This window comes from Bos grunniens, chromosome 29 (assembly GCF_055505025.1).
Source record: "Bos grunniens cultivar Pamir isolate PY7600 chromosome 29, Bosgru_T2T1.0, whole genome shotgun sequence".
NCBI lineage: Eukaryota > Metazoa > Chordata > Mammalia > Artiodactyla > Bovidae > Bos > Bos grunniens.
The window spans coordinates 6,856,647-6,884,159 of record NC_141193.1 but is presented as its reverse complement, the minus strand read 5'-3'; the positions used below and the strand labels follow the sequence as shown (position 1 = coordinate 6,884,159).

The 27,513-nt window shown below is 52.4% G+C and overlaps 1 protein-coding gene across 3 annotated transcripts in view; it reads left to right on the top strand.

Annotated features, from left to right (window-relative positions):
* PACS1 (phosphofurin acidic cluster sorting protein 1) overlaps nt 1-27,513 on the top strand; it is a 150,164-nt gene that overhangs the window by 113,164 nt on the left and 9,487 nt on the right. For all 3 annotated transcript variants that reach the window (XM_086384788.1, XM_086384790.1, XM_086384791.1), the window contains exons 3-16: nt 8,869-8,958; nt 9,902-10,027; nt 12,250-12,394; nt 12,632-12,723; nt 12,835-12,915; nt 16,533-16,592; nt 17,377-17,537; nt 17,869-17,962; nt 22,729-22,809; nt 24,421-24,536; nt 24,649-24,784; nt 25,802-25,906; nt 26,489-26,595; nt 27,256-27,410. In XM_086384788.1, coding sequence (XP_086240914.1) covers nt 8,869-8,958; nt 9,902-10,027; nt 12,250-12,394; nt 12,632-12,723; nt 12,835-12,915; nt 16,533-16,592; nt 17,377-17,537; nt 17,869-17,962; nt 22,729-22,809; nt 24,421-24,536; nt 24,649-24,784; nt 25,802-25,906; nt 26,489-26,595; nt 27,256-27,410 — 1,549 coding nt within the window. The remainder of the gene's footprint in view (nt 1-8,868; nt 8,959-9,901; nt 10,028-12,249; nt 12,395-12,631; nt 12,724-12,834; nt 12,916-16,532; nt 16,593-17,376; nt 17,538-17,868; nt 17,963-22,728; nt 22,810-24,420; nt 24,537-24,648; nt 24,785-25,801; nt 25,907-26,488; nt 26,596-27,255; nt 27,411-27,513) is intronic.

Here is a 27,513-nt window from a genome sequence, read left to right as displayed (position 1 = left end):
ACTTGTGTCTTTTCCTCCTTTCCCAATTTCACACTCGTTTCTAGGTCACGGGCAGCGTTCCAGTTTTCAGGAATTATTTCCTTTGCTAAAAGCCAGTGCTTTCCAGTGCAAACACTGTTGGTGTGGTTTGGAAAGTTCCCTGCTGTTTTTGCCTTCCTCGCAGTTAAATGCCTTTGCCAAAAGAAATAATTTCTTTTCTTTCCTAATCAAATATTTAACATTCTGTAAAATTTTAAATTATACCCAAAAACTACAAATATCCGAAATTTTTTGCTCGACTTCCAAGCAGCTGAAAGTAATTACAGATGTTAACACATTCATTTATCCAGTCACTTATTTATTCATTTACATATTCATCTAATAAATATTTATGGAGCACCTGTTACAGGCTAAGCGTTGTTCTTGGCACAGGGGATTCAGCAGCGAACAAAACAGACCCAAACTCCTGCCTTTAAGGACCTTTACCTGCTGATAGAGCAGCTGTCCTCAAAATAGGGTCTGCAGAGCCTGGGCTCCCCAAGACCCCCTCACAGGACACAGGAGGTCAAAACTGTTCTCATGATAGTACTGTGACTTTACTTGGCCTTTCCACCATGTTGACATTTGCACTGAAGTTACAAGAGCAGTGGTTGACGAAACTGTTACAGGAAGTGGGACCTCCTCCAGGGACCGAGAGCAGGCTCTTGTCTAACACTCAGAAATGGATTGTCCGAGGAGATACATGTGCTGAAAAAGCAGACTTTATTGGGAAGAGATGCCTGGGCGGAGAGCAACAGGGAAAGGGAACCCAGGAGGACCGCTCTGCCACGTGGGTCGCAGCCTCAGGTTTTATGGTGATGGGATTAGTTTCCAGGTTGTCTCTGGCCAATCATTCTGACTCAGGGTGCTTCCAGGGGGTGCATGCCATCGCTCAGCCAAGATGGATGCCCTCGAGGGGGACCCGGGATGTTGGTACGACATACAGTCTGGTGTGTCTCCTTTTGACCTTTCGCAAATTCTTCCGGTGGGTGCTGGCTTGTTAGTTCCATGTTCCTTACCAGGACCGCCTGTCTTAAAATAACTCCTGCGAATGGCTGCTATGGCCCCTGGCCAGGGTGGGCAGTTTCAGTGTTTCCTCTAACAAAACAGCTGGCCCTTCCCTCACACCAGGGCGGCTTCCAGCGTGTCAGCTGTCATCGTGCGTCCACCATCACAGACTGCGAGGAAGAGGTGAAAGGCCAGGTTTGCTTAAGAATGTCCTTGAAGGACAGTAAGAATTGTTCATTTATTTTGTCTCAGCCCTGGAGCACACGCCTTCTGAATAGTCTGCGTGATGAAATGGAGATGTGCACACAGCACTCCTGCTTCACGGAGGAAGCTGCCTGACGACTGAGCTGTGTCTTGAAGTAGCTGCTATTTCACAGAACACTGTTCGTGTGGCAAGAAGGGCTTACAGACAAACTGTTACTCAGACTCAGGAATCTGGAAGATTGTTTCTTGAAAATGAACAATGTGAGCCTGTCACTTTGAGGGGAGACAACTGAGAATATTTTTTGGCCAGTAAAATAAATGACATTTGAGTTTTCAAGTGAAGATTAGAATTATATATATATATGTATGTATATACGTGGGTGTGTGTGTCTATATATGTAGGTGTATACATGTGGACACACACACACGCCCATTGGACCACCAGGGAATGCCCAACAATCCACCAAGAATTTCTCTATTTAAAAAATAAGCATTTAAAACACTAGTAACCTAATCTTTAATACATTAAGACTCATTAATGGGTATTTTTATGTGTCATAAGTAATGGTACTATGAAAGTGAAAGTTTTAGTTGCTTAGTTGTGTCTGACCCTTTGTGATCCCATGGACTATGGACCACCAGGCTCCTCTGTCCCTGGAACTCTCCAGGACTGGGTAGTCATTCCTTTCTCCAGGGATCTTCCCAACCCAGGGATCAAACCTGGGTCTCCCACATTGCAGGCACATTCTTTACCATCTGAGCCACCAGACCAATCCCAAATGTCAATGGTACTATAGTATCAGACACAAACTGTTCTGCTTCTGTACTGCAAATGAAGATATACGATGCTACAGATTTAAAAAGATACTGAAGATAATTTTGAATTTGGACCCAAGTTGGTAGTGCCTGGCACCTGGAAGAAGCAAATTCTGGGACCCACGAGGAGCCGAATCTTTGCTGGAGGGCAGTAAAGACGAGACTAGTACTGTGCTGGGCTCTGAAAGTGCCAGAGCTGGCTGTGCCCTTGTAAGCTGCCCTGCATCTACATCCTCTTACCGGCGCACATAGGTTCACGTTCACAAGTTTGCGGTTCAGATAATGCATTTGGGATGGAAACGTTTACGGGAATTTACAGCACACATTTAGATAGTGAGAGTTCAGATAATGAGGGCTGCTGCTGTTGGAAGGTGATGATACGTCCCAGTGGGGGTGGGGGATGGAGCACGCCCAGGGGTGGAGGAAGTTATGTGGTGGTCACGGGTGGCCTCACTGAGAAGATGGCTTTCATGCAGGGACTTTGAAGAAGGTGAGGGAGGAAGCTGTGCAGATACCTGGAGGGAGAAGCCAGGGCGAGGCCCTGAGCAGGGAGGTGCTGGCAGGATGGAGAGAAAGGAGGAGGGCCTGAGGCTGGAGGGGAGTGAGAGGAAGAGGAGGGGAGGGCAGAGAGATCGGGGGATGGGGTGTATGCCGTGATGGGAAGGTCTCTGGCTTTTATTCTGTGTGAATTGGAGGGTTTCGTTTTTCTGTTTATTTTTTGGCTGCTCTGCAGCATTTGTTGTTCAGTCATTCAGTCGTGTCTGACTCTTTGCGACCCCATGGACTGCAGCATGCCAGGCTTCCCCGTCTTTACCATCTCCAGGAGCTTGCTCAGACTCAGTGCTGTTGAGTCTGTTGATGCCATCCAACTGTCTCATCCTCTGTCATTCTCTTCTCCTGCCTTCAGTCTTTTTCTCAGCATTAGGGTCTTTTCCAGTGAGTCAGCACTTCACATCAGGTGGCTAGAGTATGGGAGCTTCAGCTTCAGCATCAGTCCCCTAAGTGAATATTTAGGATTGATTTTCTTTAGGACTGACTGGTTTGATCTCCTTGCAGTCCACGGGACTCTCAAGAATCTTCTCTAGCACCACAGTCTGAAAGCATCAATTCTTCGATGCTCAGCCTTCTTTATGGTCCAACTCTCACATCCATACATGACTACTGGAAAAACCATAGCTTTGACTAGACGGGCCTTTGTTGGCAAAGTAATGTCTCTGCTTTTTAATATGCTGTCTGAGTTTGTCATAGCTTTTCTTCCAAGGAGCAAGCATCTTCTAATTTCATGGCTGCGGTCACCATCTGCAGTGATTTTGGAGCCCCAAAAAATAAAGTCTGTCACTGTTTCTAGTGTTTCCAGCATTTCCCCATTCCCCAACCAAGGATTGAACCCATACTCCCTACACCCCTGCGTTGGAAGTGCAGAGTCTTCAACACTGGATGACCAGGGAGTCCAGACTTGGAGGGTTTTGAACAGGGAAGTGATAGGATTGTTCTGGCTGTTATGTGGAAAACAGGCTGTCAGTGAGAAAGAGGAATCAAGAAGATCAGCTGATAGGCTCTGACAGTGATTCTGGCAGGAGATGAGGGCGGCACCCAAGCTTTGGCCTCAGCAACTGGAAGGGTGGAGATGCCTTTAAGTGAGATGGGGAAACCTGTGGGTGAAGCCGGTTTAGGGGGAAAGATCCAGGAATTCAGCCCATCACATTGTATCTGTGGTGGCTGTTAAACATCCTAGGAGAGAAATTGAATAGACAGTTGACTGTGCGAGTTTAGAGTTCGGGAAAGAGTGGTCTGGGAGAGAGACAGTTTGGAGAGTCGTCAGCTTATCTGAGACCAGAAGATGGATGAACTCCTCGGGACTGGAGGGAGTGGATACAGAGAAGAGAGCTTGTCTAGAGATCGAGGCCGAGGGACAAAGGAAGGACCTGACCTGGGGACCAGGAAAGAACAGCTGAGGGCGAGAGGAAATCCAGGAAAGTGCGGTGTGCGGGAGGCCACGGGAAGGAAGAGGGGCCGGAGGGGGAGTGACGGGCCCTGTCAGAACTCAGATCAGTGGAGGAAGAGGAATCCCCCGTGGAGGTTCTCAGACTCTGAGGATGGCAGCCGTGGTGGGAATAGTGCAGGTAGGAGGGCTGATGGAGCGCAGCTAGGAGACAACGAGAGAAGTCTTCAAGAGCAAAAATAGACGGCTCTTGAGGAGTTTGCTGTAACAGGAAGGCGAGGTGTGGGGCGGTAACCAGCAGGGCATGTGGGGACAAGAGAGGATTTTTTTTTTTAATGAGAGAAATATCAGTAACCTGTTTGCTAATGGAAATAATCCAGAAGAGAGAGCAAAGTTGACTGTATGCGAGAGGAAAGAATGACTGGAAGAGCCTCTTGGAGTCAGTGAGCAGGAGGTGAGAGGTGGGGCGGGGGGTGGGAGCCGGGAGCCCCCCGGTGTGACCGAGGGGGGCAATTGTGGCCACACAGATGTGGCCAGGAGCTCGTGTGGCAGGGGCTCTTCTCCTGTCACTTCAGTTTTCTCGGCACAGTGGGAATCAGGGCTGTTAGCTCATCGTGAAGGCAGGGGTGGGGAGGTGTTTGGGGCGTGAGGATGGAGTGAAGGGGCGAGTGTCCAGACTGGGGAAAATGCAATGTGATCACCGGGCAGCCCCGCAGGCCCACGTCACGTTTGGGATCATAAAGTCAAAGTCAGAACAGAGAGCAGATCATCTGATTCTCTCCAGGCATGTTCAGCTCGTGCCACCAGATTTATACAGCATTGGAATCAGCCTGGTGAGCACGGAGAACAGCAGCGGGCAGAAGCCCTCGGGGTGGGCAGGGACCGCTTGTCCAGATGGTGGCATTTCAGCCGAGCAGTGAGCAGAGGGGACAGCGGGCATGAGGAGGAGTGAAACATGGGAGGATCACTGGGTCGTAGGCCTAGTGGGTTTGAAGGATTGTTGTTGACACACCAGAGAGAATGAGCTCAAAAGAACAGGAAGTGGGGATCAGAGACTAGGTCATGTGACATAGGAGATTCAGTCATCAGTATCAGTAATGATAAGGTCCAGAGTGTGATCAAGTGGGTGCAGGACTCGGACAACGGTGAGGACGAGACCCCTGGGAGAGGGGTTTAGAGGCTGGGGTGTCCGAAAGTGCACGTGTCAAAACCATGAACTGTTAGGGTGGGACAGGTGCTGGGGAGAGGAACAGTGCATGATGGACTGAAGTCAGGAAATGAACACAGGGCTTCCTTGGTGGTCCAGCAGCTACAAATCTGCCTTCCAGTACAGGGGGTGCGGGTTTGATCTAGGAACATTCCACATGCTGGGGGGCAGCTAAGCCCATGTGCCACAACTCCCGAAGCCTGGTGCCTTAGAGCCCGTGCTCTGCAACAAGAGAAGCCACCGCAATAAGACCTCACATCACAACGAGAGAAAACCCAAGCACAGAAATGAAGACCCAGCACAACCAAAATTTAATTAATTTTTTAAAAAAGACTCAGTGCAGCCAAAAATAAATGCTCCTTGGAAGAAAAGCTATGACAAACCTAGACAGAGTATTAAAAAGCAGAGACATTACCTTGCCAACAAAGGTCCGTATAGTCAAAGCTATGGTTTTTCCAGTAGTCATGTATGCTTGTGAGAGTTGGACCATAAAGAAGGCTGAGCACCAAAGAACTGATGCTTTTGAACTGTGATGTTGGAGAAGATTTTTGAGAGTCCCTTGGATCAAACCAGAGTCCACACAGATCAAACCAGTCAGTCTTAAAGGAAATCAGTCCTGCATATTCATTGGAAGGACTGATGCTGAAGCTGAAGCTCCAATACTTTGGCCACCTGATGTGAAGACCTGACTCACTGGAAAAGACCCTCATGCTGGGAAAGATTGAAGGCAGGAGGAGATGGGGACAACAGAAAATGAGATAGTTGGATGGCATCACCGACTTAATGGATGAGTTTTAGCACTCCGGGAGATGGTGAAGAATAGGGAAGCCTGGCATGCTACAGTCCATGGGGTCGCAAAGAGTCGGACATGACTGAGTGACTGAACAACAACAACAAAAATTTGAAAAAAGAAAGAACAACAACAGCCAAGAAGAGAGGCAGTGGCAGCAACTCAGAGTGGGACTTGGGGGAGGTGGAAGGGAGAGTGTTCTAGAGCTGATGCTGAGGAGCAGGGAGGACTCCCTCCCACCGCCAAGCCCTGGGGTCACACCTAGAAGCAGCAGAGGGGGCAGGGTTTCTCAGCAGTTTCATGGGGCCGTCCTGTGCCCTGCAGGCTGGTCAGCAGCAGCCCAGGCCTCTCCCCTCTAGAAACATCACACTCACACACACACACCCCCCACTGGTAACAACAAAAAATATCTGTAAACATTGCCAAATGTCTCCTACCCCTGGTTGAAACCACTGCTATATATAAACCACATTTTGGATTCTTAGCATTTCTCGGATTCATTGTCCAGAGACTTCTTAAATCCTAAGAGCCTAAATAAATTCAGGTGAAAACTTTGTCAAGACTCTTGGTCATAATAGAGGTTACAAAAAGTGTTATCTAACACATGAAGCAGAGTTTCCTTTATTATTTGTTGTTGTTATTGTTGTTTAGTTGCTACGTTGTGGGTTGTAGCCCACCAGGCTTCACTGTCCATGCTGATTTCCTAGGCAAGAATACTGCAGTGGTTTCCATTTCCTTCTCCAGGTTATTATTTTTAATTGGCATAATATAATGGTATTATAATTATAAAAGCATTGTGAAATACTACATTTAGGAAATTTTTCTTCCTGCATTTTCCAAAACCTGCATTTTATAAAAGCAAAAATTAGAGATATGTAAGAAACCTAAAAATTAAAACTAAAAGTTTCATTTCTAAAAAAAATAAAAATAAAAGTTTCATTTCTAAAGGACAACAGCAGAATACCTATTCCAGTATAGCAGAATAACTTCACCACCTTGAATTAGAAAACGATTTCTTAGCTAGGACCCAGAATGCACTAATCATAGAAAGAAAAAAAAAGATCAAAATTAAATACTTCATCAAAAGATACTATTAAGAAAATGAATAGGCAAGAAAATATTTACAATTCATGTATCTGGCAAATTCTTGTACAAATTAAAAAAACTTACAATCGAGTAACATGATGAACAACACGGACAAAGAAGTTTGATCAGGCTCATCATAAATGGAGATTTACAAACGACCAATAAATGGCTGGGAGGGCGCTGCAGAGGATGAGTCACCAGGGAGACGCCAAGTGCCGCGGAGTGGTCCTCTGCACATGCGCAGTAGAATCCATGTGTCCTGGACAGACCACGCCCACTGCCCACAAGTTGCGGACTCTGCAGCTGCAGGTGGAAAATGGCAGCAACGCTTTAGAAATAGGTCTAGTTGTTTCTCATAAAGCTACAAGTGCGTCTACCCTGAGGCCCAGCCATCCCTCTGCTAGGGGTCCAAGAAAAAATACCTCCACACAGACTTGTACTGGAGTGGTAGCTTTGGGACTTCGCTGCTAGTCCCGTGGTTGAGAATCCACCTGCCAATGCAACTGGACGCGGGTTGGAGCCCCAGCAGGGGACTAAGGTCCCGCATGTTGCAGGGCAGCTAAGCCCCGTGCACTGCTACTGGAGCCAGAGCACCGCCAGTGCAGGGCCTGCGCACCACAGCGAAAGAGCCCACACACGGCAACCAAGACCTGCTGAAAAAAAAAGTAAAATAGAAATAAACAAACACATGAAAATCAGAATGCCAGCTTTAGCCGTAGTGATTGCTAACTAGAAACGCCCCAAGTGTGAATGTTCAGCAACAGGACAGTGGGAGCCACTCGTGGTACGTTCGTGGGACAGGATTCTGCTGGGCAGTCCAAGGGAATGTGATACACGCAACAGCCTATGTGAACCTCAGACACATTATAAATGTTGGGCAGAAGAAGGCCACCCAAATAGTACACGCCGTGTGGTTCCATTTATGTGGTATTTTAGAGCAAGAAAGATAGATCTCTGGTGAGAGGAGTCAGCAGCACTCACCTCTGAGGAGGGGTGCAGGATTGACTGGAGAGTGGGGTCCAAGGGATTTTCCCGGAGTGATAGAGATCCTGTACATTTTGATACAGATGTGGGCTACACGGGTGTAACGTTTACTAACTCGTCCATCGGTGTGCTGGAGATCTGGTCACTTCACCATGTTAAATTAAACTTAATTTTTTTAAGTAATTTTTACAAATTTACTGTCATTCCTCAGACCTCCGGCTGGTCTCTTTTTACTTTGAGGAACAGTTTAGCCCAACTTTATTTTTCTTTAAGAACGAAAAACACTAGGGTATCTAACCCAGTGCAAGGTTTAGTGGGGACGGTGCTTAAAGCAAAAGTTCCTGGGGAAAATTTGTATCAAAGCTGAGACTGGGAAGTGAGTTGGTGAGCTGTGTGTTTAAGCATGAGAGAGGACCCAGGAAGAGAAAGCAGCATGCCGAAAGGCCCAGAGAGAGGACAGCGTGGCCAGTCCGATGGGAGGAGGGTGGCCGAGGAGCCTCAGGGAGAACTGCCACGCCTTGGGGTGAACTGCCATGCTTTGGGGCAACCTTGCTGCCTCTCCCTCAGGGGCAGTGGGAAAGGAGAACTCGAGTGCAGTAACATGTCATTTTAATGTGAAAACCCTTTGTAAACAGCATAATGTAAAATCATGTCTACGGTAGTGGCTTGATTTTAATCAAGTACAGCAAAGACTGATGGAATATCTGAACTGGTAAGATTCTTCGTAGAGTTTAGGTGGTGTTTGTAAGCATAGTATTTCTTTTGGTCTGATTTTTGGTGATGCAGCTTTGACCTATTTTGTCTTGGTTTCAGGGTTCAAAAAGGATTCTTCGCTCTAACGAAATCATCCTTCCAGCCAGTGGACTGGTGGAGACAGAGCTCCAGTTAACCTTCTCCCTTCAGGTGAGAACCTGCTCTGTCTTAGGTCATTAATATGCCATATCCCCCTGGTCTCGAACAATGCTCTGATCTGGAGATCATTTGATCCGAGAACAGCCCAATGGCTTAATGTCACCCAGAGCTTCTGTGGCCTGCCTGGATGGCCAGCGCCATCTCTGAGGCCGCTGCACCACGGGTACTGAGACCTGGATGGGCTGCTGCAAAGTACACCATGTCTCATTCTTCTTTTTTTAATTGTAGTTGATTTAAAACGTGTTGATTTGTGCTGTGTAGCAAAGTGACTCCATTTTGTGTACACATACCTATAGTTTCTCCTTTTTCTTGTTTGTTTCCTGTATTATGTATACATTCTTTTTCACATTCTTTTCCATTTTGGTTTGTCACAGGATAATGACTATAGCTCCCTGTGCTATACAGTGGGACCTTGCCGTTTTCCATCCTGTGGACTAGTGTGCATCACATCCTCTTTCCTTGGCCTGGGCTGTTGGCCCCGTCGTCTACCACAGTCCTCCCCATCTCCTCTCCCTAGTAATCTGTGTCCCCGCTCCCCGAAGGAGAGCGTGCTCCTTCAGTCTCATTTTGCCCTCGTATTGCAGCCTCCGTCCCATCCCTTCTCCTCCTTATCCATCCTCGTATGTCTTGTCTCTCCTCATAACCCCAGTAGCCCAGGTTGAACGCTCGATCACCTGGCAAGGAAAGAGGCCATGTTTCAGAACATGTATGGACCACTAGCTGCAGAGTGGAAGCCCGGTGCTGGGCAGAACCAGATGCTCCTCTCACCCCCCGTCACCCCCTCATACAGAGGGGAGCCAATGATCCCCATCACCCCCTCATACGGAGGGGAGCCAGGGAAGCAGAGGATGGTGGTGCGTCCTCCAGCAGGACTAGACCCCACTGAGGACCTCCCTCTCTGACTAACTGCCTGTCTCTGTTTTGTGCCCGGCAGTACCCTCATTTCCTAAAGCGAGATGCCAACAAGCTGCAGATCATGTTGCAGAGGAGAAAGCGTTACAAGAACCGGACCATCCTGGGCTATAAGACCCTGGCCGTGGGGCTCATCAACATGGCAGAGGTGAGAGGGTGGCCTTTCAGAGCCTGAGAGAGACCCCGGCCCAGCTGGGGCTCTTCCAAGCCTGCCACCCCCTGGCTGTTTTATTCCAGGTTACAAACTAATTATTTTATTGGAAATCCAGGACGTGCCTCTTTTTATCCAGTACTTCCTTGCTCACAAAAAGTTTTTTCTTTAGCTTTTTTAAAAATGTCAGAGAACACTTCTAATAATAAGAAGGATTCCCGTCTGCCCTGCACCCAGACTCTCCGGTGTTGGCACATCTGCCTTTCAGTTCTCGCCTGTGCACACCGTGTGCGTGTTGCTCACTTCTCTGAGCCACCGAGAGTGAGCCGCAGACAGGATGCCCCATTACACGTTAATATGTTGTTGCTGTTCAGTCGCTCAGCCGTGTCCGACTCTTTGCAACCCCACGGGCTGTAGCCCACCAGGCTCCTCCGTCCATGGGATTCTCCAGACAAGAATACTGGAGTGGGTGGCCATGGCCTCCTCCAGAGGGTCTTCCTGACCCAGAGATCGAACCCCCATCTCCTGCCTTGGCAGGCGGATTCTTTACCACTGAGCCACCTGAGAAGCCCACACATTAGTATGCACTGTGTCAATTTCTTAGGAATACTCTCACGTGTGTGCACCACCCACCATGAAGATCAGGACACTGACGTGGCTCGGGAACGTCCTTCACAGGCCCAGGGCTTCACCTGGGAGTGTGGGCTGCATTTGCTTGTCCCTTTGGTCTCCCTTGACCTGCAGTCCCTCAGATTTTTCCCATGTCTCCCATGCCCTTGACATTTTTTTAAGAGGACAAGCTGGTTTCTTTATTGAATGTTCCTCCGTCCGGGTTTGTCTGATGTTTTCTGAAGATCACGTTCAGCTTCCAGGTTTTTGGCAGAGTTAGCACAACAGTAATGCAGGCAGCACTCCGAGTCGACTTGTCCTGTTACTGGTGAGGCTGTCTTATCGCTCGGCTAATTGAAGATGATGTATGCCGGCATTTCCAATATAAAGTTAATTAACACATATTTTGTTCTTAGCAATGAAAAAAAACATTTTATAGGCAGATGTTTGAGGACTCTGTAACAGTCTCTTTTTTGCTCTTATCTTCGTAGTTTTAGTTTCTGTTATTTATTCTTGCCTGAGTCAGTTATTAATCCTTAGATGTGCGCTCACATTCCAGTCAGTTCCAGTCAGCACCCCTGGGCTCCTCCAGCCTTTCTCCTCTCCATTCCTTCAGTCTGTTTGTTTGTGAGGCTCTCCTGTATGCTCAGCAAATCTTCTCAGCCCAGATGAAGGGGAAGAAGAAAGGGACTACAAATCAATTTTAAAACGTATTTCTATATTTTCATACTTCAAATAGAAAAAAATTTTGCAGCCACAACAAAAGGTGAGGTAGTCCCAGCGCACCTTTCCGTCATCTTCACGTTTTGTATCAGAACGAGGACCTGGGGTTGCAAAGGCTGTGGACGCCGTGTCTCACCAGCCGTGTTGAGCCCTTAGGTCCTTCTCTCATTGCCAGGCGCAGGTGGCCACGGTCTGCAAGCGCCACCCCCACCGCTGAGCCTAAGAGCTGGTTCCTCTGTGAAAGACTTAACTGCAGTCCTAGAGAGGAGCAGCCATTTTGTATCTCAGGCCTTGACTTTTATCTCTTTGCACATGACCAGAACTGTGACTGGCACTTCTGGAGACAGTTTTACAATGAGACCACAGAGACTTCCCTGGCGGTCCAGTGGTTAAGAATCTGCCTTTCAATGCAGGGGACACGGATTCGATCCCTGATCAGGGAACTAAGATCCTACATGCGGCAGCTAAGCCCTCGTACTGCAACTCCTGAGCCTGGGCTCACTGATGAAAGATCCCACATGCCACACCTAAGACCCAACACAGCCAAACAGATAAAGAAGTATTTTAAAAATAAAGTGAGACAAGGGAATTCCCTCGCAGTCCAATGGTTAGGACTCTGTGTTTTCACTGCTGAGTTGTCGAGGTTCAGTTGTCGAGCGGTTCAATCCCTGGTCGGTGAACAAAGATCCCACAGGCTGAATTGCGCAGCCAAAAATTGGTAAAGTGAGGCTGAAGGCAATAGAAGAAGAGCAGGCGGGGGAGAATGAGAAAGAAAATGTGTTAGCAGAATGCCGTTCCCGGTGGCTCGCATGTCCGCTGGGATCTGTGAAAACGCACCACACTCGGGGCTCTGCGTGAGGCACGTCCATGGCCGCCTGTGCTCGTAGGTGATGCAACACCCGAACGAAGGCGCCCTGGTGCTCGGCCTGCACAGCAACGTAAAGGATGTCTCTGTGCCTGTGGCAGAAATAAAGATCTACTCCCTGTCCAGCCAGCCCATCGACCACGAGGGGATCAAATCCAAGCTGTCTGGTAAGATGAGTGGTGTCGGAAAGCCCTGCCCAACCCCCAGATCTCCACCCTGGGAAATACAGTGTTCCTGGGAAAGAGGAGCTTCGGGGTCCCTGAAAATAAAAGGGGGCCGGGGCCCTCTCCTCTACCCCAGGCTAATCGCCACCTGAGGATCGCGGGACGCCAGCCAGCCAGAGGCCCCCGCCAGGCCAGGTCTCCCCCTTGCGAGGTTCTCTTACTAAGGTGTCTGTTTTCCAGACCGTTCTCCTGATGTTGACAATTACTCTGAGGAAGAGGAGGAGAGTTTCTCATCGGAGCAGGAGGGCAGTGATGACCCGCTGCACGGCCAGGTAACTTCCCACAGCCCCTCACACACACGCTGGCTGGGAAGCCCCTCCAGACCCTCCAGAACCTCCTGGGGTTGGGGTTTCCCAACCTCATTCCATCCCCTGCCCACTTAGGACCTGTTCTACGAGGACGAGGATCTGCGGAAAGTAAAGAAGACCCGGAGGAAACTCACCTCTACGTCCGCCATCACAAGGGTGAGCCGCCAAGGTCCGGGGAACGCTTCCACCAAGATTTCCAGTCAGGGCTGAGAGGGGAGGGGTAGGATGGGAGTGGTGTTTTCAGACTTCCTGGGAGCTTTTTCTTTTTATCAATAACATCCACACAGGGCCGTCCCCTCGAGGCTCTGATACACCCCTTGGTACCACATTCTCCTCCACCAGCACCTCCACCTCCTCCAACACCAATCACTGTGGTAGAGAACCGGCATTCCTGATGGCAGTCTGTCACATTCTTCGGGCTCTCTTAGGATAGAAGAAAGGTTGAGAAACTTTGTTGTAGGCTTTGGAACAGATGCTTCCTTGGGGAGCAGAGCCCCTCAGACAGCCTGCCTCCCCTCCAGGTGATCACTGTGGATTTCATACTGTCCACTGCATAGAGAAGTCCAGTCCTCTCTAGGAGAATCTCCACTTCAGATCATTTGTTGAACTTACCCAGAAATAATAGGCTAGTGCCTGAAACTGTGGGCTTGGTATCATGCCTGCCTTAATAGATCCATGACATTAGAGACCAAATGCCCATGGAATCTGTCTCCTGCATAAGATTTCCTAAGGAGCCACTGCTTTTGGTGAAATTAGACTCCTGGACTGAGATACTAGCACGCTCAGTCACTCAGTCGTGTCCGACTCTTTGTGACCCCATGAACTGTATGTAGCCCACCAGGCTCCTCTGTCCATGGGATTCTCCAGGCAGCAATACTGGAGTGGGTTGCCATGGCCTCCTCCAGGGGGTCTTCCTGACCCAGGGATCGAACCTGCATCTCTTGCATCTCCTGATGCTTAATACCTGAATTTCTAGGTTAAATCTGACCTATTCTGGGCTCCAGTGCCAAAGTGTAGGAGAGTCACAAGTGTTACTTTTGGAAGAGAAATTTCCGGTTTCATCAGTCCCCAGAGGCATCCTGATCGTCTCTGGGCAGAGCCAGCCTGGGGACCCTGAGAGCAGAGACTCCCGCCACCTTCAGGAGTGAAATAAGCAGAGGCCAGACCTTCCCAGTGTGTGTGTCTGAGCCTGGTTGAGCCTGGTCCACTGTGAGGCATGCTGTCCCCTCTCCAGGCGTCCTGGGCTGTCCCTGGGCTCTCGCGACGTCTAGAGCACGTTTGAACCGTTTCATTGTCCTCAGGCTTCTCACCCTTGATTGGGCTCCTAGGCCAAGTGAGGCCCGGCCCGGCCTCCAGCCCCACTTGTGCTTTGATCATGGGTGAGGCATCTCTTTTTTGATTCCCGCCAATTTTTTTTTCCTGCGCTATAGCCACAGAGAAGTCCCATTTTCTTCCCTTGGGTGCCCCTGGGGCTTTATAGCCGCCTCTTCCTGTCCATCCAGCCTCACCGGTCACTCAACCAGTGCTCCGCACTCCTTTGATAGCCACCCCCGAGGGTGTTTTTGTTGCTGCTGTTAACTGCAGGGCTTTCCAGTCAGAGTTTGAGAGGAACTGTTCTTTCCTTCTTGTCTCCTGTACACACTCGTCCTCTCTCCACCGACAGCACTTGTTTTAGGCGCGCTGGCTGAACGGTCCTGCGTCTCGGTCACCATGGCTCCCAGTCTTCCTCTGCTCGGGTGCCCTGCTGCCGACGGGAGCCCCGCCCTTTCCCAAAGGCCCAGCTCAGTCGCCCTCACAAGTCAGTCTCCTCCATCCCCAGGTGGCGAGTCTGCCGTCCAGTCAGGAGGTGCTGGTAGCCACAGACTAGTCACCAGAGCTGGGGTCGGACACGGAGAGATAAGGAAGGCCTGGTCTGTGCCATCAGGGAACTCGCAGTGTCCACTGACACAAACACATTTTCACGAGTGGCTGTGACGGTGTAGGGCCGGCACCAGACGAGTACTGTGTCAGGGCCACCACGGCAGTAGAGGGGAAGTGAACGACTCTGAGCTGGACAACTTCACGGGCGAGATGCCGAGAGATGCCGGGTTTTCTGAGAGTCAACAGGCCTTCACCACATGGATTTGCGGCCAAGGTTTAGTCAAGGCAGAAGTTACCATATGAAAGGCCCAGCAGGAGGGCACCACACACACACAGCTTTGCAGAGTCGTATGGTTCCAAATAGGAAAAGGAGGACGTCAAGGCTGTATATTGTCACCCTGCTTATTTAACTTACATGCAGAGTACATCATGAGAAACGCTGGGCTGGAAGAAGCACAAGCTGGAATCAAGATTGCCAGGAGAAATATCAATAACCTCAGATATGCAGATGACACCACCCTTATGGCAGAAAGTGAAGAGGAACTCAAAAGCCTCTTGATGAAGGTGAAAGAGGAGAGTGAAAAAGTTGGCTTAAAGCTCAACATTCAGAAAACGAAGATCATGGCATCCGGTCCCATCACTTCATGGGAAATAGATGGGGAAACAGTGGAAACAGTGTCAGACTTTATTTTTGGGGGCTCCAAAATCACTACAGATGGTGACTGCAGCCATGAAATTAAAAGACGCTTACTCCTTGGAAGGAAAGTTATGACCAACCTAGATAGCATATTGAAAAGCAGAGACATTGCTTTGCCAACAGAGGTCCGTCTAGTCATGGCTATGGTTTTTCCAGTGGTCATGTATGGACGTGAGAGTTGGACTGTGAAGAAAGCTGAGCGCTGAAGAATTGATGCTTTTGAACTGTGGTGTTGGAGAAGACTCTTGAGAGTCCCTTGGACTGCAAGGACATCCAACCAGTCCATTCTGAAGGAGATCAGCCCTGGGATTTCTTTGGAAGGAATGATGCTAAAGCTGAAACTCCAGTACTTTGGCCACCTCATGCGAAGAGTTGACTCATTGGAAAAGACTCTGATGCTGGGAGGGATTGAGGGCAGGAGGAGAAAGGGACGACAGAGGATGAGATGGCTGGATGGCATCACTGACTCGATGGATGTGAGTCTGAGTGAACTCCGGGAGTTGGTGATGGACAGGGAGGCCTGGCGTGCTGTGATTCATGGGGTCGCAAAGAGTCGGACACGACTGAGCGACTGAACTGAACTGAACTGAAGCAGTTAGTTCCCACCTAAGCGGGTTGTGAGGGGTTAAATGGTGGGCGAGGCTGGGGATAGGCAGTGCCAGCCCTCAGTGGACACACAGTGACGCTAAGAGGCTCTGGGGCCCTCGAAGGCCATCACCTGGGGAGTGACTGGGGGTATCTGCCTGTGGAGCAGCCACCGTGGACTCTGGAGGGAAGGAGACTGGAGGTGGGGTGGAGGGGACTGGTGGAGGGCGGTTGTGGCTCCAGGGGGGCTGGATGGAAGCAGGTGGACAAGAGTAGGGGCCAGCAGCCCTGGGCCGGGAGGTGAGGTGGGGGGAGAGATTCCAGGTCAGCCTTGGTGACTGGGGGACCCAGAGAGGGGATGCACGGAAAAACGTCGAGTTTGAGGAGCCTGTGTGTATACTGGTGGCGCTCACCTGTCAGCACCGGGTTTCTGAAAGACTAGAGAAAGGGATGAGCAGGAGGTGACGGTGGGGAGTTACTGGGGTGGGGTGGGGTCCCAGGGTAGAGACTGTCCCCACCAGTGTCCTCCCCCAGCTTTTTACAAAAGCGGGCCCTCGGTCACCCTTCCAACAAGTGATCGCCTTCCACATGGGGCTGCTGGCTGAGAACCTCTGTGGCTTTGTCCCTACAGCAACCTAACATCAAGCAGAAGTTTGTGGCCCTCCTGAAGCGGTTTAAAGTTTCAGACGAGGTACGAGCCCTTACTCCCGAGCCGGACTGTGAGTGGAATTCTGGAGTGTTGCCCTGGTTCCCGGGGCTCAGTCGGTGCTGCCACTGGGAGGCGAGATTCCAGGCCCCCACGTGAGGCGGTAGCTACTTGGAAGGAGGCGAGGTTGACAGGTGGCGCCCGAGGTTCCGCTGTCTTGAACACGGGGCGCCTGGTCCTCCCCGCCATGGGTTAATTCCAGGCCTCCGGTGTAGGGTGTCTGGCAGTGCCGTTGTTCAGTGTTCCGTCCTGCCCCGAGGGGAACATCGTGAGGAGCAATCTGAGGTGGGAGCCTTCTCCGTGGCGTCAGGAACTGGCCACTAGAGAAGCAGTATCCCCCCGACCCCTGGAGCCGGACCTCCGGCAGGCCGGAGCCGGTCCTCACAGGCTGTCTCCTTAGTGGACTGAGACTGGAGACTTGTCCCCTGTGGACTCGAGGGGAGGGCAGCAGGAGCCTGCCAGGGTCCCAGGCTTCCGAGTTTTCTCCAGCCTGTTTCTCTGGAAAAGCATGGTCTCGCTCCCGCTCCTCTTCCTGACGCTGGGTCCTCGTGGGGAGCACCAGGGAGGCACTGAGGGGGAACCCTGGCCCTCACCATGTCCTGCTCTCAGGGTCAGATCACAGAAGGGCCACCAGGACCACCCTGAGGAGGGTGAAGCTATGGCAAGTCCCCTGAGGGGACTGGGCAGGGTAGCCGTGGGAAGAAGTTGCCTGTCTCCATGTTGTGGACAGGGGTAGCCCCCAGCTCAGAGGTTTTGTCTTCTCCCACAGGTGGGCTTCGGGCTGGAACATGTGTCCCGGGAGCAGATTCGAGAAGTGGAAGAAGACTTGGACGAACTGTATGACAGCCTGGAGATGTATAACCCCAGCGACAGTGGCCCCGAGATGGAGGAGACAGAGAGTGTCCTCAGCACGCCGAAGCCCAAGCTCAGGTGAGGCCTGCAGCCCGGCCTCCCGAGGCCGCACTGTCTCCAGACCCCTCCCCCATGAGCAGGGGATCTTGGCTCCTCACCCTTGACGAACCTCCAGCCCTCTGGATAGAGGTCGTTGTTTAACTGACAGAAGCCCCCTAGAACTCTCTGCAGTCCTTCAGTCCGGGCCCCTCCTTGTCCAGCCTCTGCTGTGTCTCTTCCTCCCAACATCCTTGAAGCCCGGGTTTTCAGTCTTTCTAGAACACCAGCTCTCCCCGGCTGACCACAAGCTGCTGTTCTGGGGCCTGGTGGCCCCTGACTGACCCTGGCTGTGGTTCTTTGCCATCCACAGGCCCTTCTTTGAGGGGATGTCACAGTCCAGCTCCCAGACGGAGATCGGCAGCCTCAACAGCAAGGGCAGCCTCGGCAAAGACACCACCAGCCCTGTGAGCACGGCCGAGGGCGGTGGGGGCGCGGGGCCAGGGAGTGGGCTTAACACGGGGTCTCCTGCACAACAAAGGGTGGCGGGCGTGCAGAGCGGGGCTGGGGGAGTTGGGGTAACACTGGGTCCTCTGCTCCCGGCTCATTTGGGACCTGCGAGTGGTCTCATCTTTTTTCAACCTCGGTTGTCATCTCAGTCCTTCCGGGCGCTTAGTGCTCTGAGGGCACTGCTGTGGCCGGGCAGATGTCCTTCTTGGTCTCTTCCCGCCATGACCTGGAGCCTTCCCTCCAAAGCACGCGGTGCCTTGACACCTCCCCTCAGAGCCCGTCACGTGGTAGCTGGGAGTGTGGCATCCGGCCAGGGGTAGCGACTCTGCTTCCAGGCGGGGAAGGGATGGGGCAGGAAACGCCCAGGGTCTGTTCAGGAGAAATTACGTGGGCTTTGCTGAGGAAGTGGGCAGCGCCCTCACAGAATCGAGAATTTATTTGGCCTGCTGAGCCAGAGGGAGCCGGAGCCCCCCAGAGCCCAGCCTCACCCCGGACCACGCCCTGCCCCTCCTGGAAGGCCTCCCCAGCCGTGGAGCATTAGAGCAGGAGCCCGTCTTGATGCTGCACCCGCCTCAGGCCCTTGGAAGCTCTCCTTGCCCTCGTTTACAGCCAACTGCCGGATTTTAGTAGGGTCTTTGGTTCGCAGCTGAAAGCCCAGTGTCTTCTCTGTAGACCAAGGAAACTGAATCTTTTAAGTCCTCCTGCTCTTGCTGCTTTAACAAAGAAAATACAAAACTAACCCAGCAAATAAGTATGAGCCTGTGAGGAAACATCCTGAAGCCCGTGAGGCCCTCCATTCGCCCCCACCCCCGTCCATTCCCGGGCGTCGGCGAACCGTCGGCTCAGAGACGGCCTGACTGACTGCTGCCACCAGGTGGCGCTGTCGTCCGCCTTATCCGTCCTCCCGCTGAAGGCGCCGCACGTGTGGTCGGGCCCTAGGACAGCGGCACCACGTGGTCTTAGCGAGCAAACGTGGGATGGGCCCTGGCAGGCCCCGCCGAGAATCCCTGCGGAGAAACCTCAGGCCTGCCCCTTGCAGACCCCGCGCTCTCAGCCTTTCCAGCCCAGGTTCCTGTGATCCGGCGCGGAGGAGGCCTCACACGGCTGCTGCTTCTATTCAGGATGTCCTTGTAGCGGCTCTTTCTGGTGGGGCTAATGAGTGGCCCTGCTGAGTCCTCACTGTCCACGTGGACGGATCACTGGCTACGGGGGCCAGAGTCCACTGCAAATGTAAATAAAAGGGGCGGACTCTTCCAGAGAGAAACCTGGGGCCTGGCCAGAGGGAGACTGACTCCAGGCATCCTCAGAATGCAGAACAAGGGCCCTCCTGTGATACAGTGCAAGCAAATTATGAACTGAGATAGCACCCCAGAGCACTAAGCCTGGTGCCTAACATATGCAAACACTCAGGAAATGTTAGGGATCGTTGTCAGTCAACCAGTAAGGGAAACTATCTTAATGAAGCTGTCTCTGGGTTGATGCAATTTGTAGACTCTGCTTTTAGTCTCAGTTGCATGACTTACAGAATTTAAAGAGAAAAATCAACTGATGTTCTGGGCCTCGGGTGCTGTATTCGTAAAGTGAAGCTGCTGGGAAAGATTGAAGGCAGGAGGAGAAGGGAACAACAGGATGAGACGGTTGGATGGCATCACCGACTCGATGGACGTGGGTTTGAGCAAACCCTGGGAAATGGTGAAGGACAGGGAGGCTTGGCGAGCTGCAGTCCATGGGGTTGCAAAGAACCAGACATGATTGAGCGATTGAACAAAAGGTGTCAGCATAGGAGCCCAGTTAGGTCAGAAGGCAATGGAGTGTCAGTCTTGACAGTGTGATGGCCTAAGGACCCTTCTTCAGGCAGAACATTGCTTTGGGGCAGGGTTGGGCTGAGAGCACAAACTCTGGAGTCAGTCTTCTGAGTCTGACTCTTGACTCTTATCATTCCACTGACTGTCCTGGGCAGTTACCAAGGCTTCGTGTCCTCGTCCACAAGTTGCATGTAAAAAGGACATGCCTTGCAAGGCAGAGTGAAGATCCAGTGGGAGAAGGCAGCTAAAACCTCCAGCGTGGCGCTTGATTGGTGCTTGGGTTGGTTTACAGCAGGGGGAGCAGCAGTATGTAAGCAGCGTTGCCATTGTTACTCTGGGCCCTGGGAGCCATTCCAGTTCCGGACTCCTGAAATTGATAGACTCCAGTTGTCTTTTTAGTGAGTCCTTCAAATTCTGATTCTTTTGGCCAAATTTCAGACTTTGCTGGTTCTCTGTGATATTTCTATTTTGAAGAGCCCCATATGTCTTGATGTGGGTGTGGAACTTTGGAATCCTTTAGTATGAAAGGCACTTTGGGAACTACAGAGCTAGGCTGTGCTCTTCACACAGCGAACTTTGAGACGTTCGAGGGAAAACATACGAGGCTGGTGCACTGTAGGCAGGCGAGCACTTGCCACCCAGCTTTCGTCCTCTCTCCCTGATTTCGTAGCCTTTTTGTTTCTTTTTCCTTAACCTTCCATTTTGTTCCCCAAATTTCAGAGAATTCAGTTGATCACTAGAACCAGAAGGTATTTCTGCCAACACAAATTATTACAGTTGTGAGTTTTCCCAAGACTTGAGCAGATGATTCAGTCCTTGAAGCTGATAACAGTAGGCCCTGACAGCACTTCAGCTGGGGCGGCCAAGAGATGGAGACGGTCCGCCAGGACCGCCTGCTGCTAAAAGTTGCAAATTGCATGGCACTGTAGCGAATGGTGCTGGAGACCAGTAGTTCTTAAAAGTGAGAGCCTAAAGTTACGTAGGCCGCAGGCGTCCTTCCGTTCTCCCGACGCCGTCCCCGCTTCGAATACCCTGGATCAGCCGGGGCAGGACCCCGGCATAAAGTACCACCCCACTCTGGCCCCCCACACGCACAGGAGTGCGGGCACCGAGCCTCAGGCTGCCGCAACTGTCTCAGTGCCACACAGTCAGACAACACAGCGGCTGCACTGCTGGGGCGAGAAAAGCCTAAAGTATTTATAGGAGCAGGAAGAGGAACTTGGAGAGTCAGGAGCTTACTTCTGGCAGGATCGACCGGAACATCCAGAAGAGTCAGTGCATAGCCGGCAGGTGCCCCCAACTCTAGTCTGGGTTAGAGCGCTCAGACACTGCTCTGTTGTCAGGGGGCTTGACCACAGGGCTGCTGCCTGAGAACCTTCGAGCAGGGCGATGTTGCCGCCCTCATCCATCCTCTCTAAAACGTGTTTAAGTCATTTGTCATGCTGAGATCCAATACTGAGTGAAGTCATGTCCAGTCTCAAGTCCGACCGAGAGTTTTCTGTGACCGTAGACTGTTCACATCGGTTATCCCAATAGGCAATGTGTAAATGAACTAGCTGTGCAGACAGGAGGCAACCTACCGTGCATGGCTCTGAACCAAACTGTCTCACACTCTGGGGCCACGGGGTCTGGTTAAAGTGCCTTGGGTTAATTTTACAGATGGCTCAGGACAGTGGTCCTCAACCAAGGGTGGTTTTGCTTCCCAGGGAACACTGGGCAAGGACTGGAGACATTTTTTTATTTTGCTTTGGTTCTCACAGCAGCAGTGATTAGTGGGTGGAGGCGGGGCTGCAGCTCAGGTCCTGCACAGGACGCCCCAGAGTAGAGAAGGGCCCTCCGCAGATGCCAGCGGTCCCAGGTGGAGAAAGCCTGGCTTAGCATGTGACACGGGCTGACTTGTGTGATCATTGTTCATTAATTTGCCAAGTGACCCCCATGAGCTTTTTAGGCTTTTTCTCTGTGCTCTGTCGTTTACTCAGAGAAAGAACTTTGGGTCATTGGGAGGAAGTGGGCTATCTTCGATCCTTTCTGATTCCCTGGTTCCCCAGAACCAGAGACCCATTTTCATGTAGGATACACAATTCACAGGGCTATTAACTCCTTGGAAAAATGTCCCCATTACTCAGAGAAAGGTCACTGGGAGGAAGTGTGGGGCATCGTCGATCCTTTCTGATTCCCTGGTTCCCCAGAAGAACCAGAGACCCACTGAGGCCAGTGCCTTCCCCACAGCTGAGACTCACACCCCGCAGCTGCTCAGGATTCCGACACCGGTGTCTGCACAGCCAGAAGCAGCATTCGCAAGTGTGAAAAATCTGGTGCTTTATCTGTATTTGCAAAGTACATTTTTAATATTTATGAGATCTGTAAGAGTTGAGGACAAAGGGAGAATTATTTCACACCTAAATGGCTTAGAATATTCTGTTTGAGGGTTTTCTAGATGTTTCCACCAAGCCAAACGCGTTTGGCCCCCATGGATGTCTTTAGTCTCGAAATCAAAGACCTGAACGCTAGCGTCCCCTTTCTTCTCACCACTGCTGACAGCAGAAGGGGCCCCGTGTGCCCCTCCTGGGCAGGGATGTTCACCAAACCCCAGAGTCAGGACTGGCAGGTCCCACAGCCAAGCCATCTGAAGGCTGGGCCTCTCTTCCCTGAGAGCATCTTTTGAGAATCAGAATTTCTGGGTTTAGCGTCTCACCGTGTTACTGATTTAATGATCACAGAATAACTGACCTTCTGAAGCTCAGTTTTTCACAAAAAAATATGCTCCTTGTTAAGGTGAAAGTCCCAAAGATGTTATGAAAGATGTCATGAGGTCTTCCAATTAAGTGAAAGTATTTTAAGCTTCCAAGGGACTAAGGGAGCAAGTTAGAGTGGTGGTTATTTGGATTGGTGATGACTAATTATTATAATTTTTGCAGATGGAATTGGCTGCGCTAGAAAAAGTCAAATCTGCTCGGATTAAAAATCAAGATGACAGCTTGACTGAAACAGACACTCTGGTATGTATGGTTCCGTCTCCTGTTTCCAGCTGTCGAAAATAGTTTTGGGTACCTTTAGAAATAGAGGCAAAAAACCCTCAGGACCATCATGAAACTTTCGCCTAAATCTGTGGACTTAGGAAGGTCCTGCATTCTCCTCCTCCCGAAATCTTTACCTGTGGAGTATCAGGTTGGTGCCCAAACTAGCAAACCAGAAATGTCCCCATTCTGCTCTTTCTTTAGGTCTGAGCAAATGCTGATTTGGGTACTTTCTCACTATCTGTCACTCTCATGTCCTTCTTTTTTTTTTTTAATGTTTATGTATTGATTTATTCACTTTGGGCTGTGCGGGGTCTTCATTGCTGCATGGACTTTTCTCTAGTTACAGCAAGCCGGGGCTACTCTAGTTACACTGCGCAGGCTCCTCCTTGCGGTGGCTTCTCCTGTCGGGGAGCACGGGTCTAGGGCTTCAGTAGTTGGGGCACACAGGCTTAGTCACTCCTCGGCACGTGCGACGTTCTCGAATCAGGGATCAAACCTGTGTCTCCTGCATTGACAGGCAATTCTTTACCACTGAGCCACCAGGGAACGCCCCCACCCCTCATTTACTCCTGAGGGACGATGAGCAGCATCTTTCCCTGGAAAACCACCTCTTCCTCCAGTGTTGTTTTTACAATGGCCAGATAGTCCACAGCATCAGCTCTCCAAGTGGCTACCTGCTGGTCATCTCCCACTGAGAGATGTTGGGGCTGTTCAGGGGTGCGTGGGATGGATCGCCTGGGGCACCCAGTGTAGTTACACACAGATTGAAATCACACACACACACACACACACACACACAGTGCTGAGCACTGACAGTGCCCAAACGAGAACACCGTGGCGCCCCGTTGGGAGAAAAGCCAGCCAGAGCACACAGCACAGAGGCTCCAGGGGGCCCAGGGAGGGCAGAGCGGTTCACCTGGGGGAGGGAGTCTGGGGCTGGGCCCGCAGGTCCGGCCTGGGCCCAAGCTCAGCCCACGTGGGGCTGGAGGCCAGCCCGAGCTGGGAGGAGGGAGCAGAGAACTTGACCGGACACCCCCTGGGGGTGTGCTGTACCTCAGCCTCCCGGTGGGAGCTGCCAGCTAAAAGGAGGGATTCTTTCAGGCTCACGTCTCCTATAGTACAGAATACCGTGTTACAGATCTGTTGTCCAGCAGAGCCTTAGGCTGGGTTCAAGAGGACTGTGGTTCACCCGCAATCCAAGTAGCCCAGCCTCCACTGTTTCCCCCTTTGGTCCGTACTGCACAGCAGGCGTTTCAAAAATGAAATTCCCATCACGTCACTTCCTGAGTAAAAGGCTCTCCTTCCCGCCTAGAGAAGCCAGATCATCAGCCCAGATTTGTGGGCTGACGGTTCATAAATGTAGGGGTCAGATTGGATAGCAGGCGACCGTGCCCAGCACAGCGGGCACCCTCAGCTGAATTAAACAGTCGTCAGGGGAGAGGGGTGGCAGGAGTTTTAGAACCATGTGTTTCCTGGAAAAGAGCGCAGGGGGCTGATGGTCCCGTGGTGCTGACGGCCCAGACAGGAGCCACCAGGCTCTCGTGATCTCGGAAGGGGGTCACCCTCACGGCTTCCTTTGCTCTGTGGCAGGAAATCACTGACCAGGACATGTTCGGAGACGTGAGCACGAGTCTGGTTGTGCCCGAGAAAGTCAAAACTCCCATGAAGTCCAGCAAAACGGACCTGCAGGGCTCCGCCTCCCCCAGGTACTCAGGGTGGGAAGACGCTCCTGAGGCATCAGGTGGAAGGAGGGGAGCACGGCGAGCGTGGCCTCGGAAAGGGGGACCGTCTAACCGCCTCCTTCCACGTCCGTGGCAGCAAAGTGGAAGGAGTGCACACCCCCCGGCAGAAGAGGAGCACCCCCCTGAAGGAGCGGCAGCTCTCCAAGCCGCTGAGCGAGAGGACCAACAGCTCCGACAGTGAGCGGTCCCCAGACCTGGGCCATAGCACGCAGGTACCCACCCGCCAGGCGCCCTGGACCCCCGGCTCTGTTCCGTCGTCTCCTTGGGAGGTCGGGTGGAGAGGGAGGGGGTGTATTTGATTGTTCTGAGTAAAGAGAGGCCTAAAGGGAGAAGTCCAGCGTGTTTGTTATCTGCTCCCGCTGAGGAATTGCAGGACGGAATAGGGGACGCTGGTGCGTTCTGCCCCCATCAGACCTTGGAGGGAACTGTGCCGGGGACAGTGTTCAGGGGACAGTGGCCATCAGCTCTCCCAGGAGGTCTACTCTGCACTCTGATGCCCTTAGCATTGCTGTGGGCTAGTTACAATGATTTGAAGCCGACATAGCAACATTAAACTTTTGAGTGCCAGACCTCAGAGTGGCTGGAGTAGGCACCCAGAAGGAACTGGCCCTTGGGGTTGTATGCTCTCTGAAGGCCAGTCTCCCAGGGAAGGATTCTCCCTGACAGGCCTCGCCCAGCTCCTGTGCTCCTGGAGTTAGTGGTGGGCCCGCTTGTTCTCCTGATAAATACCTTTGGGAAGGGGGTTTGTGTCCGTATGGCTTGCAGAGCTAATGCTCTGCAGCTGAAAATGAGCCCAGGACTAGAATAGCCCGGTGCCTGGGGCGAGGTATTGTCCTTCTTGTTAATCACTGCTCCTGAAATACCTTTGTTCCCCGAGTCGGAGGGCTCCCCACATGGCGCACTCTCATTATCTCTCCCCGCTGCCCTCCTTTCCATCCTGCGAGCACCTGCTCTCCGCTCCTCCCTCCCCCCCTCCCGCTGCCCCTGCTTCATTCTCCTTCGGGGCCCTTCCTGCCTAGGCAGGACAGCTGCCATGTTCCTGGGGCACCAGCCTGGGCCCTGAGGCCTGGCTTCGCGTGTTCTCATCCCGCTCCAGTCTGCTGTGCTCTGGCCAGTGGGACACTGGGTCTCCTGCATAGGTTCCTGGTAGCTCTTCTCCATACCCTGGACCACAAATCACCCCACCCCCCAAGCTCCCTGGGGATCAACAGACACGTCTATCCCTGCAGATTCCCAGAAAGGTGGTCTATGACCAGCTGAACCAGATCCTGGTGTCGGACGCAGCCCTCCCGGAAAACGTCATCCTCGTCAACACCGCTGACTGGCAGGGTCAGGTACAGCACCCAGGGTCACGGGGCCGGGGAGGAGGGATGCTGGGGAACAAGAGACTCCCCGAGTGTGGATCTGAAAGCCAGGGCACGGGAAAATCCAAAATGACCCCCTTCTTTTCCGGCTCCTCCTAGCCTGACTTAAGCCCACAGTTCTGGGTGTGGTCCCAGTCCCGTCATTTTCCAGCCTGAGGGGCCTTAAGTCACCAATTTTCTGTACTTCAGTTTCCTTATCTCTAAAGAAGCAGAGGCTCCAGCGGTGCCCTGGCTTCCAGAAGGGGCGGAGCAACAGCAGCCCAGCCCCGCCCAGGCCCACCATCCATCCAGCGAGTGGGCTGCGGAGCCCGTGTAGAATGTAGCATGTCCTGGGCCTTCCCACGTTTCCTCCTGATCCCGTCTCCCTGGGGTCTGGCCCCACCTTCTCCTGACTGGCAGTCGGAGCCTGACCTTGGCTGGCTGTGGTCTGAAGGACAGACAGTGGGGCCCTGTCGCCCGGCCTGGGCCTTGCCGCCTTCGTGGCCTGCGGGAGGTGGTGTCCCTGCCACACGGCCTCACCTGTGTGGTTCCCCCCACCCCCGCCCCCCGCAGTACGTGGCGGAGCTGCTGCAGGACCAGCGGAAGCCCGTCGTGTGCACGTGCTCCACGGTGGAGGTCCAGGCCGTGCTGTCCGCCCTGCTCACCCGCATCCAGCGCTAGTAAGGCCAGCTCCTCTCCTGCCCTTTGGGGTCCCCTCCCACCTCATCTTCCCACCCTCATTTCCAAGCTCTGAGGGGACCCCCTGGCTTATCAGACCCGAAACTCACAGTCAGTACCTGGTTGGGCGGCATCAGGCCCTGGTGCTCTGTTGTCCTGCTGGCCCCGGAGGGTCGGGATGAAAATGTCACCCTCCTGCCTGCCGGCGTCCCGCCTGGTCTCCTGCCACACCTTGACCTGCCTCATTCTCTTCCTAAACCCGTGACGAAGAAGGCCAGGCAGAGAGCCCGGGGTTCTACAAGACTTTCTCCTCCTGCACCCTGCCCACCCAGCGTCGGGGCCCTCCCTCTCAGGACCTGCCGTGGGAAGAGCCTCAGACGTCTTGGGCTCACGCCTGCCTCTGACCACTGCCAACTCGTCTTCCCATTAGCCTCAACCGGTTCTGCCTGCCTCCTAGACAGTCCCCTGTCCTCTCTGACCCTGAATTTCTCTCTTTGCAGAAGCACTGTGGTGTGTTGCCTCTCTCTGTGTGATTTTGTTCACTGGTTTGTTTTTCCTCTGGGGGCTGTCGAGGTCAAGTGAAGTCAGAGTTTGGGGGAGGCTTCCTCTGAGCAGGACGTGGCCCCCTGACGTGGCCCTGTCCCCCGACCCCTCGCTCCCAGCTGCAACTGTAACTCCTCCATGCCGCGGCCTGTGAAGGTGGCAGCGGTGGGCGGCCAGAGCTACCTGAGCTCCATCCTCCGCTTCTTCGTCAAGTCGCTGGCCAGCAAGACCTCCGACTGGCTGGGCTACATGCGCTTTCTCATCATTCCCCTCGGTGAGGGCGTGGCAGAGCCCACCCCGAAGCGGCGGGCGGCGCTGGGTCCCGGGAAGGGCCAGTCGGGGAGACCGAAGGCTGGGCTTCATTCACCCCCTCCTCA